At 35.5% G+C, this 18,174-nt stretch overlaps 1 protein-coding gene across 23 annotated transcripts in view; it reads left to right on the top strand.

Annotated features, from left to right (window-relative positions):
- The window catches only part of LOC120632546 (tropomyosin-2), a 37,980-nt gene that overhangs the window by 14,008 nt on the left and 5,798 nt on the right, over window positions 1–18,174 (top strand). For 2 of the 23 annotated variants that reach the window (XM_039902387.1, XM_039902394.1), the window contains exons 1-6: window positions 233–879; window positions 7,761–7,894; window positions 9,199–9,316; window positions 13,043–13,113; window positions 16,478–16,553; window positions 17,356–17,418. In XM_039902387.1, the coding sequence (XP_039758321.1) occupies window positions 280–879; window positions 7,761–7,894; window positions 9,199–9,316; window positions 13,043–13,113; window positions 16,478–16,553; window positions 17,356–17,418 (1,062 nt within the window). In that variant the 5' untranslated portion in view covers window positions 233–279. Of the gene's footprint in view, window positions 1–232; window positions 880–3,460; window positions 3,959–7,760; window positions 7,895–9,198; window positions 9,317–10,683; window positions 10,802–11,613; window positions 11,685–12,328; window positions 12,843–13,042; window positions 13,114–16,477; window positions 16,554–16,829; window positions 16,893–17,355; window positions 17,419–18,174 lie in introns of those variants that run through there. The other 21 variants (XM_039902385.1, XM_039902393.1, XM_039902398.1 and 18 more) reach the window with 18 other exon arrangements.

Here is an 18,174-nt window from a genome sequence, read left to right as displayed (position 1 = left end):
TAGGTACAGTAGTTAGTGTAGTAGATACATATTGATAAATTGCGAGTGTCTTTCCCATTACCTAGCCTATATAGGCTAGGTACTTAATTTGAATTTCACCGCGCGTTAATGAAGCTAAACTCTAAAGAATGCGGGTGTCGGTAAAACAGTACCGGTAATCTAAACAAAGATGGCGGATGGTTATGCGACGCCAGCGCCACGTTTTTGCCACTGAAAGCGACAGTCAGTCAACATGGCGGCGGGTGATGCGTGGCCGCTCGGACCGCGCGCTCTGCAGTGATGTCCGCGCCCGCGCCCCACGCCCACGGGCGCACCCCCGTGCGGCGCAGGGGGCACCAACACCACCCGCGGCTGAGGGGCGACCGAGGGCCCGCCCCCGGGGCACCCGCCGACTTAATTCCGTCCAAACAAGTGACCTTACTCGGCCAAACAGACGATGTTGTGCCTTGTGTCAATAGTGTTAGTGAATCTCAAAGATTGACAAGGACGAATAGTGACGATGCACTTTCCAATCGAAATACAATCGAGGACTCGAATATCGATGATGAAACTGAATTTAATGTTAGAGCTGACTCGATTGGCAGCTCGGATGACGATTTCTCCTTTCGGGAGGAGAGATCCGCAGGTGACGGTGCAGACGTGACTGTGCTAGCCTCTGATATATCCGACGATGACCCCGAGACGGCTGAACTGGCTAAACTTAGGTGTACTAGTGAATGTACTGAGGTGTTGGCTGCGAGGGAGAACCGACGGCGGAGAAGATGTGCCGATTATCCGGGCCTCGCGTTCGGCAGCTCCATATTCTCGTCGGATACGATGATGAAATTTTCCATCATCAAGAATGAGTTGCAGAACATAAAGAATACGGCGTTGAAAAGGGTAATGTCCTACGTTTATTAAAGTTCTGTTTCGATGCGTGAGTCGTTTAGGCGTGGGCCAAATGCGCACTCTATAACTATTTTTAATCACGTCCCGTCGGAAAAATCTTGAAGCCGCTCCACGGAGCGCAGCTAAGCACGCGTGTGGCGATCAGCTGAGCCATTGACATTTCGTTTACTTGTTTACGCTGATGATTGCCGTATCTCCCGCTAGATGGCGCAGTCTTGCCGAAGTTCACGTGTGAACAATTATCGCCCTTATTTCCTTTAAAAAAATCAACATTGTTGTAATCAAACATGATTTGCACTTCCATACTTACAAAGTTTTTACATTGCAGTAATGAACAAAAACTGTATTTGCTACTAAATTCAAATGCGGTTTTTGTTAAATAGCTCAAAATGGCTCTATTCTTGTTGTTATAAGAATATTCTTAACAAATCTAATGGTGATAAGAACCGAGTAGGTATCTCTTATGTAAATGAGATCAAATAATATGTATTCATCTAGCTCTGAAAGTCTAATTGGCTAAAGTTTGTGTCTTCGTGTTCCACTTTCTAAATTATTCTTAACATGATTGTCTTCAAACATTAGTCGCTAGTGTTGCGCTGTGCAAATGCCGCTAAAAAAAGCCGCTCTCATACATTATGAGAGCGACTTTTACATTTACACGTTTACTTTAAAGAGTACTGTTAAGCTACATGTTAAGTCATCATGTAGTTTTTACGATTATTACTCTTACTGCATTTTATCTACTACACTGTTTTTCATTGATTTATTTAATTTTGGCTGTATCTTGTTTACGACTACAACAAAAATTCAATTACAAACTGCATCTTCTTAAACTTTTTTAAAAACGCCCTAAGTATGCAAAAAATCTAAAAGACAATTGGTAGGTACTAAAAAGGTGATTGTTAAGATAACACTACCATCACTATCTACTATTGTTTATTAATTGTTTCATGTACATACATAAGAGACATGACGCCCCGTTGGGTCATTGCAATAGAATTTGTCGAAATTATATTTATTTCTTTACTGAATTTCTATTATTATATCAAAATTAAATTTTATTTTTGCAATTGATATTAAAATATGTCAACTTAGAGCAAAATATTGGAATTTGTCAACTTAAAACATAACAATAATTTCGATTTACAATAATTATAGAAATACTATGGAAACTGTAAAGATAGTAACTGAAAGAACGCAAAAATAACTTTATAAAATCTTCTAATTTATTATTTATATCAAAATAAGATCAGAATTGACGGATATATGAAGTAAAATCTCAAAGTGAAAATAATAATAGCCCAGCCAGGCGACGAAAACGTATAAAATATTACACCTGTAGTTTCAATTGTAGCTGGAGCGTTGCTGAATGAATATGATCAAGGTTACTTAATTAATGTATCCTTTGTAGTCTAACTCCGAATTTAGCAGGTCAAGTATTTTTTACAAAGACAAATAGGTACATAGATTGATTTGATAAATTACTACTGACACCAAAGATCATAATCACTACGTCTTAATTGACACTGACAAAGAAATGAAATTGAAATAAATCCTGAAACTAAAAAAAATCTAGCTGGAAAGCAATCTCAAGGTAACTTCACCTAAATTTTAAATTTCTCATTGCACTAAGTTAATTTTCAGGCTTTGAAAGTAGCCGAAGTATGATACTTACCTATGATAAGAGGAATGCCATGGAATCCTTTGGTAGGTATGTTAAATACATTAAATAAATCAATATGCTTTTAATTCCCTTTTATTATAACTGGACTTCCACATAATCGCTTAACGCTCGTTTCCCCCTTAGGGACGGATTTTCGATAAATCCACCCTAGAATGCTAGAAATAAGCCCAAATTATATGGATGTCACCTCTACAGCAGGTAGGCTAGATTTTCTGTCAGTTAGTCACAGCTTTACAGAATATAAAATAAAGTATAATTCTTAAATCAACATTTAAAGACAAATGAAGCTCTTATATTACTATCTATTTAAATTAAAATAATGAGAGCAAGTTGAGCTATGTAATCATTTATTGGAATTCAAACGGCAGAGTACTTTCTAAATTACGTCATTTGTATGAAATTCGGGTGTTCTTGTACGGTTTGGTCACTATTCCGTCATCTATCGCTAGGCTGGCGAATTACAGTCTCACCATTCGCTCCTTGGTGTGGCAACTTATCGCTAGATGGCGCTTACGTTGCTTATTTATAAATTCACTAATAATAAATATCTATTACTTAATTACAACCAACTTTAGTTTATATATTATTTAGTTTATATACTTTTCTAGCCTGTTCATTAATTGGCAATCAGTTAATTGAAAATTATTTGTTGCATTACATTTACATTGTTATAACAATTATCTTCTCATGATTGTTATTCTGTTTTGAAATAGCCAGCCTGTTACTTCCGTACATTTTTATTGTGCACAATCTTTGGAGCGTTTCACCCATCCCATATTTTGGGTTTCCTGGAAATGCCCGTGTTTGGCCCTACGGGATGTACCTGAGTAATGAGTATCGCCGTCATTTAATAGGTGGAGCTAGTGCATACCGCTCGGTGGCCTCCGTGTGACGTTTACCATTCTTGTTAGGCGTGCTGTCATTCATTCGGAAAATAATGTGCTAAAGTGTGGACAAATAAGTGTCTTTGTCTTACAATTCATAGTATATAATTGTTGATTGTTATCGATTTAAAATCGTTGCATAAAAGAGCACGTCATTTGTTAATTGGTGATAAAGTTATAGCTTCTAAGTTAGCGGCGGCCATTTTACTCGCCGGCTGTGTTCATTCGGCTCGAGGTGTCTCCGCCATACACAGCAGTAACGAACGAACGGGACAGTCAGTTGGCATTTTCGCGAGTAGGGCGAAGGTGTCTTAAGATTATAGCTTTTAGGCGTTTCGTATAACAAGTAGTGATCAAAATGACGACAAACATGCAGCAAGGAACCATTTTGGATGTCCTGAAGAAGAAAATGCGTCAAACAAAGGAAGAAATGGAGAAATATAAGGATGAATGTGAGGAGTATCACAAACGATTGCAAGTGGAAATAATGCGAAGAGAAGAAGTAAGGAAATGTGCAATATATTTGTGATGTGTATTTTGTGAGAATATGGTTAGAATGTGTTTCCATTTGTGTTAGAAATAATGTCGTCCTGTCTCTGGCAGATATCAGTAGCACCGTAAATGTTACAATACTATCTACCTATAGTGAGTAATGTCCGGCCATAGTTAGGTGTGCCGGCGACGTACGCGTATTCGCCTCTCTTTCTGTTTTATCAACCCATAATTCGTTAAAACGAGACAACATATTCGTATTTTTTCATAAAGCTACAGTCTAAAACTAGTGTTCTTTTATAATAAAATAAACGTGTAGTTAGCTGATACGAAATATGAAATTCCCGATAAAGGAGTCACGGGTTATTTTTTTTACGAAATTTAGCGGTAAATGGTGTGCCAGTTTCTGTTATACGTAACAGGTTTGGTGCGTTGGAGGTCGCGTACCAGGCTTGTGCCACATGATGTCGAGTAAGCCGGTTCGGGTCGTGGAACCGTGCACCCTTCAATGCATTCCTTTTAATCGGAGTAGATCGGATGTCCCCGAAGATTCGCGCCGGCGCCAGAAAGGCGTGTCCGATTCCCGGCGATGACGTAATTTATAAAGCTGCAATGCACAAATGTGGTGTTCAAAATATGAAAAAAAATCATTTTATCAATGAAACACATTTCGAAATCTTGCTCAGTTAACAAATACTTCCATTAGGTCATCCATTTAATTTCCTGTAAAGCAAAATAATCTGCCTTATCAACCTGCGTACCTATATCAAGAGTTGATAAGAAATTGTTAACTCAAGATCGTGTCGGATATAAACATACATGACTTACTCGTAGCTGCTTTTTTAAAATGTAAGGTTAATCATGAACGTTAAAAGGCACCTACTTAATATCCCTAAACTTAATATCGTAATAATTAGGTAGTTTTGAAGATGAACCATTTGCTTCATTCTGTAGGCGTTTCTAAATCGTTGTAGCTGGTAGACTTCGTTTGGCAAAAATAGTTTTTATAAAAATTTCAACTGTTAAACAAAATTAACAGATTAAAATCGATACCATTCTTTTCTGATCAATTTTTGGGCTTTTAATTCAATCAATTAACAATATCATCCGTGCTCGAATCATTGTACAAGAACGCTAAAGAATTATCAAAATTCTTAATAAGTACTTCAGCCAGGTATGGCGAAACGATTAACAAATGTTTGCTCTTTACTGTATATAATAAATGGGCTTATAATGACGACAGTAATTACCTGCGACCGTAACAAATAACTTCAACGCGGCCCGAAAGATTCTTAAAAACACCATTAATGCTTTAAGTAAAATCGACAGCATCAACAGGTACAAGCATTATTACTTAAAAGGCTCCCATTTACCGTTTACCGTTTGCCTAATTGTTTCGGGACCCTACTTGTTGTACTGACCATTGTTAGAAGTCAATAGATAGTGCGCACCGTTGATTTCCTTCCTGTAATAAAATGTTTGAACAAAAAAATATGCTCCCTTTTATATAAAACATCCATTACCCTGTTTATTGAAGTGTCGATCACGAAGCCTTAATAATGCAATCCGGATCAGTTACCAAAGGAAAATTAACTGTTCACTTGTCCGGTTATAACTTTCCACTAAACTGTTCTAAAGGCTGTTGACCCAAAATATGATTAAGTATCTATCCAAGTTTCTATACGCCAAGACAGAATAGCCTTAGGGCGTCAATGTGAATACATTCGAGCGAGTTCAAGGTGACTAGTCTCGTAGCTATGAATAGATTATTTGATTATCACTTCAAGATTCAAGATTCAATGCTTCTGTTCGCTGATATATAGAATTTTGTTTCTCTGAAGTATAAATTTAGTTACGATTTGTGTAAACAGTAAAGGTCAAATTCGGTTTTAGTTGCATTGCACTTTCCTACTCTAAATTTTGTAGAAAAATTCTTTCTTTATAATATATTTTTGTCATAGTCCCTTTGACTCCGAAAAACAATCATTAAACTATTTGAATGTTTGACATGTCGTTGAGCTCGCTAAATAGCTCATGGTATCAAACGAACATTTTCTTAATATAATTTCCCAAAAACTGGTTCACGCGTTGGGTGATCACACGATGAGCTACTTTACTCCAAAAGATAATATTTGCAAACTTGCACTATGCCTTTCATCTAAATAATTTAAATAATTCATCGAGTTTTCGAGGTTAAAGTCTAGTAAAATCTCTGATTCATATGACTATGTCAGTATGAACGAGATGTTATACGACCGCGAATGGTCTCCTCACGCCTATTATTAGCACGGTTATGACGACACAGGATAAAAGGAGAAACTGGGACTCGTTTAAGCATCCTCGCAACAAGGACGCGTGATGTCATAAACATGTGCGTGAGCTTGTGAACATAAATAAAGAACTAACTAGCGAAATATTCCAAACGGTGGTGAATTCTCAACACGTTTAATGTGTCGACGTTTAACAATGCAACATAGGTACCTACGTGATACATATGTAAAGACCAAGAACAATGTGGAGACATTAGCAGCTTTATGGTTAGGCATCCATCGGTTTTAGGACAGAACGGTAAAATAAGTGAAACAACGGTGATTCAAATGTTTGGCACTGATTGCTGGAAGTCACGTGATGTTATTAAAAATATCGACATCAATTTCACCATTTCTTTCTTACGTATCGTTAAAACTTGCAGATCAATTTATTTCCATGGAATCAGAAATTATAGACAATGCATTGAGATTATCTCATCCAGATCAAGACATTTTAGGCATGTTACTTGCCGAAACTGGGGAAGTAGAAAATTAATTAAAATAAAATGGCGTAGGTTTAATTTTTCTTATTGAGTAATTGTCTCCAGAGGCAAACTGATAAGTCGTTAGGTTTATTGGAAATGCAAATGAGTACGTTTATTATTACTTATTCGGTAACGTGATGTCTATCAGCATTTGTATTCATCGTCGTTGGCATAAGTGGTAGATACTTGTAAGGAAATGTCAATTGGCATTACATTTTGTATTAGTCTAAATTATAGATATTTAAGAAATCTTCAAAAAGAAACGGATTTAATGAGTCATAGGATTTTAAGTCACTGCTCGGATATCATATTCTGGAAAAGTGAAACTTTCACATAAAGACTGAAATATTATATTCGCTTATAAGTCTGCTTAGTATAGATTTGTCTACGTTCTTGCCTAATGGAAATTAAGGATTCCAGGTGGAGTCAAATAACATTTCCATATCTTAAAACGTTTTTAGTAGTTTCAAATACACAAACTGGGGTTTGTGGCTTTAAATATACACTTATGTGACGACAAGTTTGTCGTTACAATTATTTCAACATCAAATTATATTAGAATTATTGCAATTGTGCTGATCCGGTCTTGCCCCGTAGAGGGCCATAGGGATAGCTGCAGCTCAGACCGATTTTACCAACAAAAATTTAATCTAAATCTGAGCCGATTTAACTATTATTAGCATGAAAATTTGGTTTCCCTTTCTTTCATTTCTTTGGATGTTATTTCTTTTTCAATTTGTTTTGGGTCATCTAAACATGGCGGATATAAGGTGATTTAGGGTCAGATTTTCCAAAGAATTTAGCTTTTCAAGAAAAATAAATGATAGCGACATACATGTCAACACTAGATTTAATTTTCCAAGGCATTATATAGGGAGGAAGTAGGGGAGAAAATTTCGTCTTAAGTTATAAAGTTCAGGAGAATTGGGAGTGTTTTAGAAGTTCATCTTAAATATACTAATGAGCACAGAGAGAATAATCTTGGTTTAATATAACTAATGAAATAATATATTTTCAGGCCGAATCCGAAGTTGCTGCGCTCAACCGACGCATCCAACTGCTCGAGGAAGACCTAGAGAGGTCAGAGGAGCGTCTCGCTACCGCCACCGCTAAACTGGCGGAGGCCAGCCAGGCCGCCGATGAATCGGAACGGTGAGTCCGCTCCGTGTTAAAGCCCGTAACAATATGTAAAAAATACAGCTAATGTTGTCTGGTGTATAGTAACTACATGTTAATAAGTATGGCTTTGTAAACCATATAAGAATGCATTCCAGACGTTGACTGTTTCTAGAACTGATGGCAGATACACCAAGTAGGGCACACGTTTAGATATATTTCTTAGATTTTGCAAAGTTGGATACTTCAACTCATTCATTAAATTCACTTTGTTTAATATCATGGAAAGGTTATAAGATTCTTTATCATCCAATAATTTGGCATAACATGGAAATCCCATCGAATAAGATATGTTTTTGAAGAAAAAATATCAGTTAACAAACATGAGTACCTATCTAATCAAAATATTCTATAGTAATTTTTCTTCTGGGTTATATCTATGTAAAAAAAAAAAACTTAAATGTATATTTTACTGAAAATAGTGTAGTAAAATATTTATAATGTAATCTGAGATAGCTAATTATGTAGTTATAGCTAAAATTAAGTATTAGTTCAAATCATACATTCAAATTAGTTTAAATTCAGCATAGATACAATCCACACATTTGTAAATAGCGCGACTCCAGACAACGTTAGCTCTCGCCATTTAACTCCGTCAATATATTTGCGTATGCGTACAGTAAAACCCATATTACACCTGTCTCAAGGTTGCGAATTAAAATTTTCTCTGCCCAGGGCTTACTATGGCATTGAGTAAACGAGATAATTATTTAGCACGCTGATTCACAGATAAGCCAGAAGGCTAGCGGTAAAAGCCGTTTTTAAATCTTGCAATTATTTGAAACTTATTTTACCATCTTAATTTAATTTCATCAAAATCGTTTCCAGTTTAGTTTAAACAATTCTAGTATTTTTATTAAAATTACCAATTGAAATTTCTTTTCTTTTTTAAATATAATGTGTGCATGAGTGTTATTATAGTTAGTGACCCAATCTTGTTTTTTTTTTTTTTTCTTGATTTATCAGCTCTGTACATTTTTCTTTTTTACATATTGAACTAAACGAGATTTTTCTATCCTTCTCAAATATTCATGATTGCGAGAGTATCTATTTTTAATTCCAAAGACACATAAATTTCCAAAAAGTGGTTTGGAAAAGTAAATTGAAATCATTTTTTTCCTGACATACTCACATTGCAAAAGTGCTGCCCAAATTTAAAAAGAAGTCTCGCAATCAAGGATATAGTTTTAAAATCATTTGAATAAAAAACCTTAGTCCATCATGTATTTTTATCGATATCGATGTTTTAACACGCATGTGTTTGGCCCCGCACTAACCAGAATACGCAAGGCGCTGGAAAACAGAACCAATATGGAGGACGACCGCGTCGCTATCTTGGAAGCGCAACTGTCACAGGCTAAACTCATCGCGGAGGAATCCGACAAGAAATACGAAGAGGTGAACGTCTGTTTATGCAAACTAGCTTCCTTGAGTGTTGTTATACTCATGGAAAATTATTTTTTATACCAAATCGGCAGATAGAAATCCACGTTAAAGTGAGTACGTGTCTTGGCCCTTAAATATTTATTGTTCTAAAGCAATGGCGTACACAAGTGCTTTTGATTAGAGTAGGCAGCATAAAAGGGAAAACCCCTCCGCTAATACGACAGATTTTTTAAGGTAGCTTGTATGAAGTGCATGCCACTAGTCTGCAGTAATACTTGCCAGGTTAAACAGCAAATATTTAACCCGGGAGTCGATGAAATAAAACTCATAAAGATGATGATGGTTTCGGGATTCGTTGTCTATGATGATATGTCGTGATACACATACAAGGAATAATGCTCCCGTGCTTCTTAGTAACCTCCAACTAATATTTTCCACGTGCAAAATCAAACTGAAAAATTGCTATAGATCGATATTTTTTAACTTAAAGGACAAAATCTTGCGAAATATTTTATTACGATGTAGGGCATCAATATAATTTTTATTTCGAAATAAAACTTATTTCATCGGTCGTTATTATAAATTATCATGTTTAATAAATGTCAAATTTTATTTCGAAAGGCTCGTTTCGGTTTTAATGACTGCTTCTGGATTTATTTTCATTACGTAAAAGACCCATTCAGCTGAGCCCGTTTCAGTCGGACAAGACTCAAGACTACAGTATAATTATAGTAACAATACATTATTTTAGCCATTTCTTATTAACTTAGGAAAGATAATTGACAGAATTTGCTTGGCTAGCATGGTACTTAATTAAGATTTAAAAGGGCCACGACAGTATTCCTGTCTGAAACATCAAAACAAACAGATCAAAATTGTATATCACTTTCCGAAATTTTCATTATAGTATAACAACACAATATTATACTTGTGAATTCAGAAACACTACAGAATAAATAACATTCATACGTAAAATGTTATTTAACGAATCGGATTTCTATAAGTGTACCTGATTTACATTATGTGTATAGTATTTTAATAAAGAAGTGATCCTTATTTGATATAAATCAAAATTACGATTATCAAAATAGGAGTATCTTCAAATAGTTAATGTGTTATTTTATAATTATGCATTAGAAACATCACGTGCCATCTAAGACTATTTGATGACGCACACATTCTTTGCTATGATTCAAAAGATGCGTGATGTTTCCATGATTTTCTTCACAGCATTGGAGTCCTGCAGGTTGTATGTCGCTTTAATCGTTCCTTACAAATGTGTTGTCCCTGCATGTCTTCTAACTATTGGGTCACCCTTGATACCATCGATTAAAATTATTTGTCTCAACCGAAACTTATACCAATGTTATGGGGTGCAGTGCCCGCAAGGTCCTCGAGAACAGGTCGTTGGCCGATGAGGAGCGTATGGACGCCCTGGAGAACCAGCTGAAGGAAGCCAGGTTCCTCGCTGAAGAAGCTGACAAGAAATACGATGAGGTCTTTGAGTTGTGGTGTTGTTTGGTTTACCCTTGTTTTGCTTTCCAGCGCATACTTGATTATAAAAATTTCTCCTGCATCACCTTTATCAGTGTTAACATATTGTCAATCATGAGCGCTAATTGTCTAAGCTATTTTAATTCAGACGCAGGTATGCCGTGTTTTGTGATCTGAAGACTTCCTGTCCCTTACAGAAGTTTTAATAAGCTCCCATAAAATAATAACGTATCCTCACTATTTCTTTTGTTTAATTATGTTGAACTTGTTGATATTTTCCTTGTTGTATAAATTGTTAACTAACAACAAAACCCTAGCCAAAATTTATTACACTAATAATATAATTTCAAGCTGTTCGTGTAGCATGTTTGCGTTATATTGATAGACTTCATTTTTGATAAAGTGTTCTGGAATTGCTTTCTGATTAATCGGACTCCGATAAGATACGTCTTTATCCAATTTCAAATTCATATTTAAACACATTCCCTTATCACATTGCGAAAATATAACATGTGGTGGCCAGATGGTTTCAATAATATTGTCCTAATTCCCCTGACATATGACCCTGCGTAGTGAAGGCAGTATTAAAAGTCAATCCGAAAATGGAGAAGTATCGTACACGATCGTACGTTTCTTTCCCTTATAAGGACCGGCCAGTCCATGACTCGCATACATCGTTACATAAGTGTTACTGCCATATATGAAGGGTGCAGTTGCTTAAGAATTGGCCGAAGTACATAGTAACGCTGACATTTTTAATTTGTGCACGTAGAAGGGATATCGTAAGTTTCTCACACACGGTGTCATGTCTTCAGGTTGCTCGTAAGCTCGCCATGGTTGAGGCTGACTTGGAACGTGCTGAGGAGCGCGCCGAGACTGGTGAATCGTAGGTTTCCATTGAATTAGCCGCGGGCTCCCGTTACCCTCAATCAATATTACTGATACGCCTACAAACTTTTATTATCCGTTGTTTTCGAGCGTGTTAAACATATTTGCGGTGTATCAGGTAACATTGTGGTACAATGTGGTGAGCCCGTGGATTCGTTTAGCAAGTTTTCGCCACAGTTTTTTGCATGGTTGTTCATTTGCATTCCTAACATTGCTGCACCGTAATATTATCGACATCGATAAATTCTAACATCGGCCCTCGCTGTTCTTTTTGCATGCCCATTTTAGGTCGTCTACGAGATGGAAGCCGAGCTGGTGACTTTACATTTTTATTTGCATCAGTCATTATAACTCATAGACGCTGTTTATTTACATTATTTGACTTTTGATTTACTATTAATATTTAAGTTAGTACGGGAAAGTGACACTTGCACCCCGTAGCGTGCTGCGAGCGTCATTTTCTTGTACATCTAAAACAAAGCAAGGGTTGCCCCATCTCATGGATATTTCTTAAGCGATGTAAACTATCATGTCCGTGTCTCAACTTAATTTCTGTTCTTTAATGTGTGTACCATCTTAGCGCGGCCGTAGGCTAGTCTGTGCCAGGAAATATGTGTGGTATAGGGCAATTTTCGTTTTCAGATATGCACCGCATTACACCAGAATTACTGGCCGTATGCGTGCCGCACATATGCAAGCGCACACATCACATAACGAATATAATAACGCACTAGATAGCACTTAGATATTATGTTAATAAATATTACTGAAACTAAAACTTAGAGCTACAATGTTTTGGGACAACCCTCGTTTATATTTTACTTGCTGAGTTCAGACGCCGCTCTCGACTCCCCGCTTTGTGTGATCCTATTATTATTGTTGTTTGATGCTTTTACGTATAATATAAGCAAGCGATGTCAAAAAAACAAATTTGGCAAGTTTGGCATATAAACTGCATTTTCTATGAGTCAACAAACGTAGACGTTCAACTCCTCTAACCTTGAAGCTCAAAAGAAGATCTCAATTATGAAATGTTTAAAAAAAAAATAATATAAACATGAAATAATTTGTTACAAAATTCCTATTATCCAACCCTTCCCTCACAGCCTTGCACTTTTTAATTGACCACCGTAGATGATTAAATTACCCATTAGGGGGGTATTTGCCCGTCAATGGGATACTAATGGGCTGCAGTTTAACTTGACAACATAACGGAAAGCACTCATGAACTACCTGCTTGTTACGCACTGCACCGTCAAAGCGTAAAGTCGAGAGCGGCGACGACTGACGAGCGTAGCGTAGTGTGTGTGTTGTGTGTGTGTGCGTGGGCGTGTACTAACGCTCGGCCGGCGGTAGGTGGCGCGCAAACTTGTGCTGATGGAACAGGACCTCGAACGGGCCGAGGAGCGTGCAGAGCTGAGCGAATGGTGAGTACATTGTGTAACAGTACCCTTAGTTAATGATTTCAACGCTCGCAATCGTAGGATCGTTGTCGAGTATCGAAACTTTCGAAGAACGAGGAATCATTTCAATAATTAATTTCCAACAATTAAAGCTTAATTTCTTACACATTTCCACATTACAGCGAACATAAACGAGAATATTTTTAAATGTCCGTTTCACCTGACGTTACAGAGTTTCGATAAGCGTGAGCGTGCAAATCTTAACTAAGGATACAGCATCCCCTGTACGAGTTTTTATGGATCTCCAAAACGTAATTTGATTATGAGATTATGCGTCTGCTGCCCGTGCCCCAAGTTCAAACTTTGTCAAACTATGAACAAAGGTTTTCAATATGTTTCAACGAGGGTGATGGACCATTTACAATAGCGTAGATTTTTTCAGTCAGATCTTTAAAGTCAGTACCTGTATTATTTGGATTCTGCTTTTCTACCGTGCCTCTGAGTTGTCTAGCCATCGCGCGTTAGTCTGGGTCATTATATTTAACACGTTATAATTATCGGCAACTAAATGTGGCAGTACGTCAACTCGCATTGCAATAGCTTTGTATATCTAAGCTGTATCTCTCCTCTTGGGGCCTGCGCCCAGCTTCATTTTGGCTGATGATGGTAATGTTGATACTCTAGCCTCATAATTCAACATTCTGTAAAACCACTCTGTATAAGTTTTCGAGACCTACGAACTCGTACTAGGGGCATAACCGAATTAATGCGGCCGTCTGTATCAAATACTGTATAATGAAAGTCTTTTGTTTGAATTAATGAACAATCTAAATAAGAACATTTTTACGATAGATATAAATCCCAACATAGGTGAAAAATTTAAAAACTAAACATGTCAATTTTGCCGATTAAGTTTAACACAAATAAGAGTTATCTAAACTTGTATTAGTTAGGTGTTAACTTTTCACAATGTTATTTAAGGAAAACTAAAGCCTTTTGGACCTGTCAGTAATCAGTATTGTTAAGTTGTTTTTTATATAACCGAATAATTAGCATAATAGTCATGTAAGCTGGAAAAAGAATGTCCTTAGCACCTCCGAACAGATATAGGCACAGTGTTGCGGACGTCCTTGTTGCATAGTGTCATACAGTAAACATTGATACTCTCGTTTTAATAGTACCGACAGATTAAAGGGAACTACAGTAAAATCGTTTAAATTTTTTATAATAAATTAATACAAACGTTGCGTTTAAATTCTAATCTCATTTCGTCCTAAGATCACTTAGTTACATTGGTTTACTCGTCATAGTTAATGTTTAACTAAAGAATATTTTACAAAACACAAAACACTTTATTCTATCAATGGAGTACTCGTTTATATTTAAATATTTATAATTTTGCTTATCGCAATAAAATTTCAGTTTAGGGATGTCCGTCGCTTAGGTAATATAATATCGATAATTTGTAGTCAGTAGTTCATTGACATCATGATGTTTAATCAGCACGATTGTCACGAATATACAGACGGCCTCATTGTAAATGGGTACATCTAACGTTTCTAAACAAAACCACAAACGACAACATCTTTGTAAACGTGATTATAATATACAGCTGTGTTTAAATATAAATATCCATGACACTTCTCAAACACATATTGAATTATAGGATGAAGAATGTAATTTAGAATATTGGGTCAATTCTCTTCTCGAGTTTACAGAGGTTCAATATTGGGCAGTAATAAATGTTTAGGTCTCAATATTACAAACAAAAGATTCTTTTGATTAATTGGTGGTACTAACGTGGTAATTTAAAACAATAACATTTATAATATGTGAATAGAAAAAATATAATTTAAATTTGCAATGAAAATGATTATGAGGAATTAATTAATAAATCATCATTTTTAATTTTGAATATATATTTTTATTTTTTGAAACTGTGGAGTTTAATTATTGAAACTATTAAGGTTCTATCACCCAGAAGAAGTAAGCTTTAGATCCGTCGTGACTTACGTAGTCCTGTATAGCAACAGTTTTTAATTTTTTGTTACCAATAGAAGTACCACTAGTATTGCAATAAATGGCACAAGTATAAGTATATACGTATTAAGTAAACTATTTGGTTGACTGATTTACGACAGACTTTAGCAATTCGCTCTTAACTAGTCAATCTAGTGAAATTTTCGATAGGACATTTTATAAGGGCGTAGGTTGGCAAGCCAAAAGCCAAACTAACATGTGACCTTCGAGATTTTAAGTTTTTAAATCTTTGCAATTATCTGCTGTATTCTAGTTTTACTTTGCTAGATGCGCGTATTATTATTTAAGCTTTAGGAGTTTTTGCCATAAATAAACAATTCAATCAAAGTTATTTGTTTTCTATACATGTAAAACCTGATAGGTAAATAAGCTAGCTATTTTTTATATCTGGCAAAAACCTACTTGTATTTATGCATGCATAGTCATACATGATTGAATCCAGTTCTTGCAGTGATATCAAAAATAGATTTAGACACGATATCAGAGACTGCATCATCATTTATAATCATTAGGTATGCAGTCAAGCATCATTGATTCCGAAATAATATTGAAATACTTATCAATTGTATGGAATTTCTTACAAAACGGACTTAACTGAAATCTCGTTTATCTAAATTTTCACATACTTTGCATTATTGGATACACTGACAGACACGTTTTTTTCACAAAACAAAGTATTGATCTATCTTATATTACTTTGTAATTGAATTAATATAAGCAGAACTTATAAAATAACTAAAATAGCGGATAAGAAGCCCTACTATGCTGAAATTAGAACGAATTATGTAAAATAACTACTCAGTGGTAGGATTTCACTAAACCTCTACATGATTAGTCTGTAAAAAAAGGTTATCAAAAACTAACTAAATAAACAAAAAAACCTTGTTTTTTCAATAGTGCTCTCGTTTTTTATATCTCCAAATGGTTGTCGTTTCTGGTTTTACCATAGCATAAGCTAGAAAAATTAAATTATGTTTTTCCAGAATTTGCTGTACACGTATTAAAAAAATATTCTTTTATATTTGCATGAATCTGTTGGCAGAAACCAAGTTTTATGACAATTATGATTCTAAATAAAGGTCACTGACAACAAAATTTATAAATATAACCAGCATGAGCTTTATTACTACTACTACTGTAGAAATGCACTAATGTAATATATATTTTAATTCGCAAGTATTTCCGTCGGGTTCATTACGTCTTTAATGATGAACAATTTAAAATTTAAAAACGCATGTTTCTTGATTCATTAAAAAAAAAGTTATACTAAATTAAAATTAGAGTCGAAATATATTATTAAATTTGAATTTTGAACAGATTAAATTTATTTTACTCTTATTAATTTCAGCAAAATCGTCGAGCTTGAAGAAGAGCTCCGCGTGGTCGGTAACAACCTGAAATCCCTAGAAGTCTCTGAGGAAAAGGTACGTTTGCAAACTAACACATACCTTAATGTTCTCTATATAAGAGCTAGTTTCGATAAGTGATTCAAGCTAGGAATCTATGCTAATAATCATAAAATAGTTGAGTTAATTGAAGTTAAAGTTAAACTTGATTATGATGCACCAACCTATTCGAGATATTTAATGTCTGCTACGATGTGAACAATGATGTTTAAATTGAATGTTATGTACTAGCGTAGAAACATTATAGGAAGATAGAATGATAGATAAATTTATTAATGGGTACATTCCTAACAGGCCAACCAACGTGAAGAGGAGTACAAAAATCAGATCAAAACCCTCACAACCCGCCTAAAGGAGGTGTGATGCGAACGAGATCGGTTATTTTGTGCGAGTGTTTTCTACGCTTGCCTAACTGCATTATGCCGCACACTCCCTCTAGTATACTTTTCATGCTCAATTAATCATAAAAAATGGCTGAAACTTGACCCAATCCAATTTCAAATGTTTCGATAGTTTGGAATTTTCAATGGTCATAAAAAGCATAGCCGTAAAGTTTTATGATATTCTGAGCGTGAAGCGTAGTGCGAGTATAACCGTTTTCTATTTAACTCCATCGAATTCGTAATCTTTAATTTAGTTGTTGTGTACGTTTTCTTTTAACAGTTATGTTGTTTTAGTTTTCTCCTAATAATCTTCCTACTAGTATCTGACAGTGCTGCTGTTGTAAATTAAACTAAACTGTGGCACTGTATGATACAGCATGGAGTTTTCGTTTTCGCTGTTTTATTTGTGTACAATCGTTAACAAAAAATAATCGCAGGCGACACAAAGAGAAGAAACATACGAGGGTCAGGTGAAACTTCTCGACGCGCAGCTCAAAGAGGTAACAACGGCTGCAGCAAAGGAGTTTAGCTTAGATAGAAAGGGTTGTGGTTGTAGTGTTGAACTACGCTCATTGCCAGTCTGTGTTTCATGAAATAGCCCCTCTTTATCCTTGTTTTTCTAAAGAACTCCGCATCCATCTGTGCTAACAACTTGGCAAGAAGGGCTAATTCAGAGGTGTAGGTTTGTGTAGTCGAGTGGCTGACAGCGGTTGGTGCTTCATCTATGTATCTTCATATTATTTTAGAGGTTTATCATTTTTTTACTCTACCTGTGAATAATTTTATTTTATTCCTGTATTTATTATTTACATATTTATATAATTTGCGCCTGTTTTGTGATCGTACGCTTTGGGATCCTATGTATTATGCTGTTTAGTAAATATGCTTTATTTTTATTGTATAAATCCAGAAACTTCTTTCTGAGGATTATTATCACACCCTTCCTCTCCTTTTAGCTTACCCGTATGTAGTTAAATATTTATAACGTAAAAACCTTTATTTCATTGGGTTATCCATGACACTTACATGTGTTTTTCTTTAGTTACAACTTCTATAAAATGATAAAAAAAACATACTTCAAAAGTTTTATCTGTAAAGAATACTTCACCGAGATACACTTCTTTTCCATTTTCTCTTATCGCTCATTAAAATTACATTTTCAAATCTGTATTCTTGGGTCGCCTACTTGACACTTTTTAGCTGAAATATTGCAACTTCTTCCTGGCACTACTCGTCGTTTGGTATCACGGTCTTTT

Source organism: Pararge aegeria, chromosome 20 (assembly GCF_905163445.1).
Source record: "Pararge aegeria chromosome 20, ilParAegt1.1, whole genome shotgun sequence".
Classification (NCBI taxonomy): domain Eukaryota; kingdom Metazoa; phylum Arthropoda; class Insecta; order Lepidoptera; family Nymphalidae; genus Pararge; species Pararge aegeria.
Note: the sequence above shows the minus strand (reverse complement) of the source record. Positions and strands in the feature narration are given on the sequence as shown.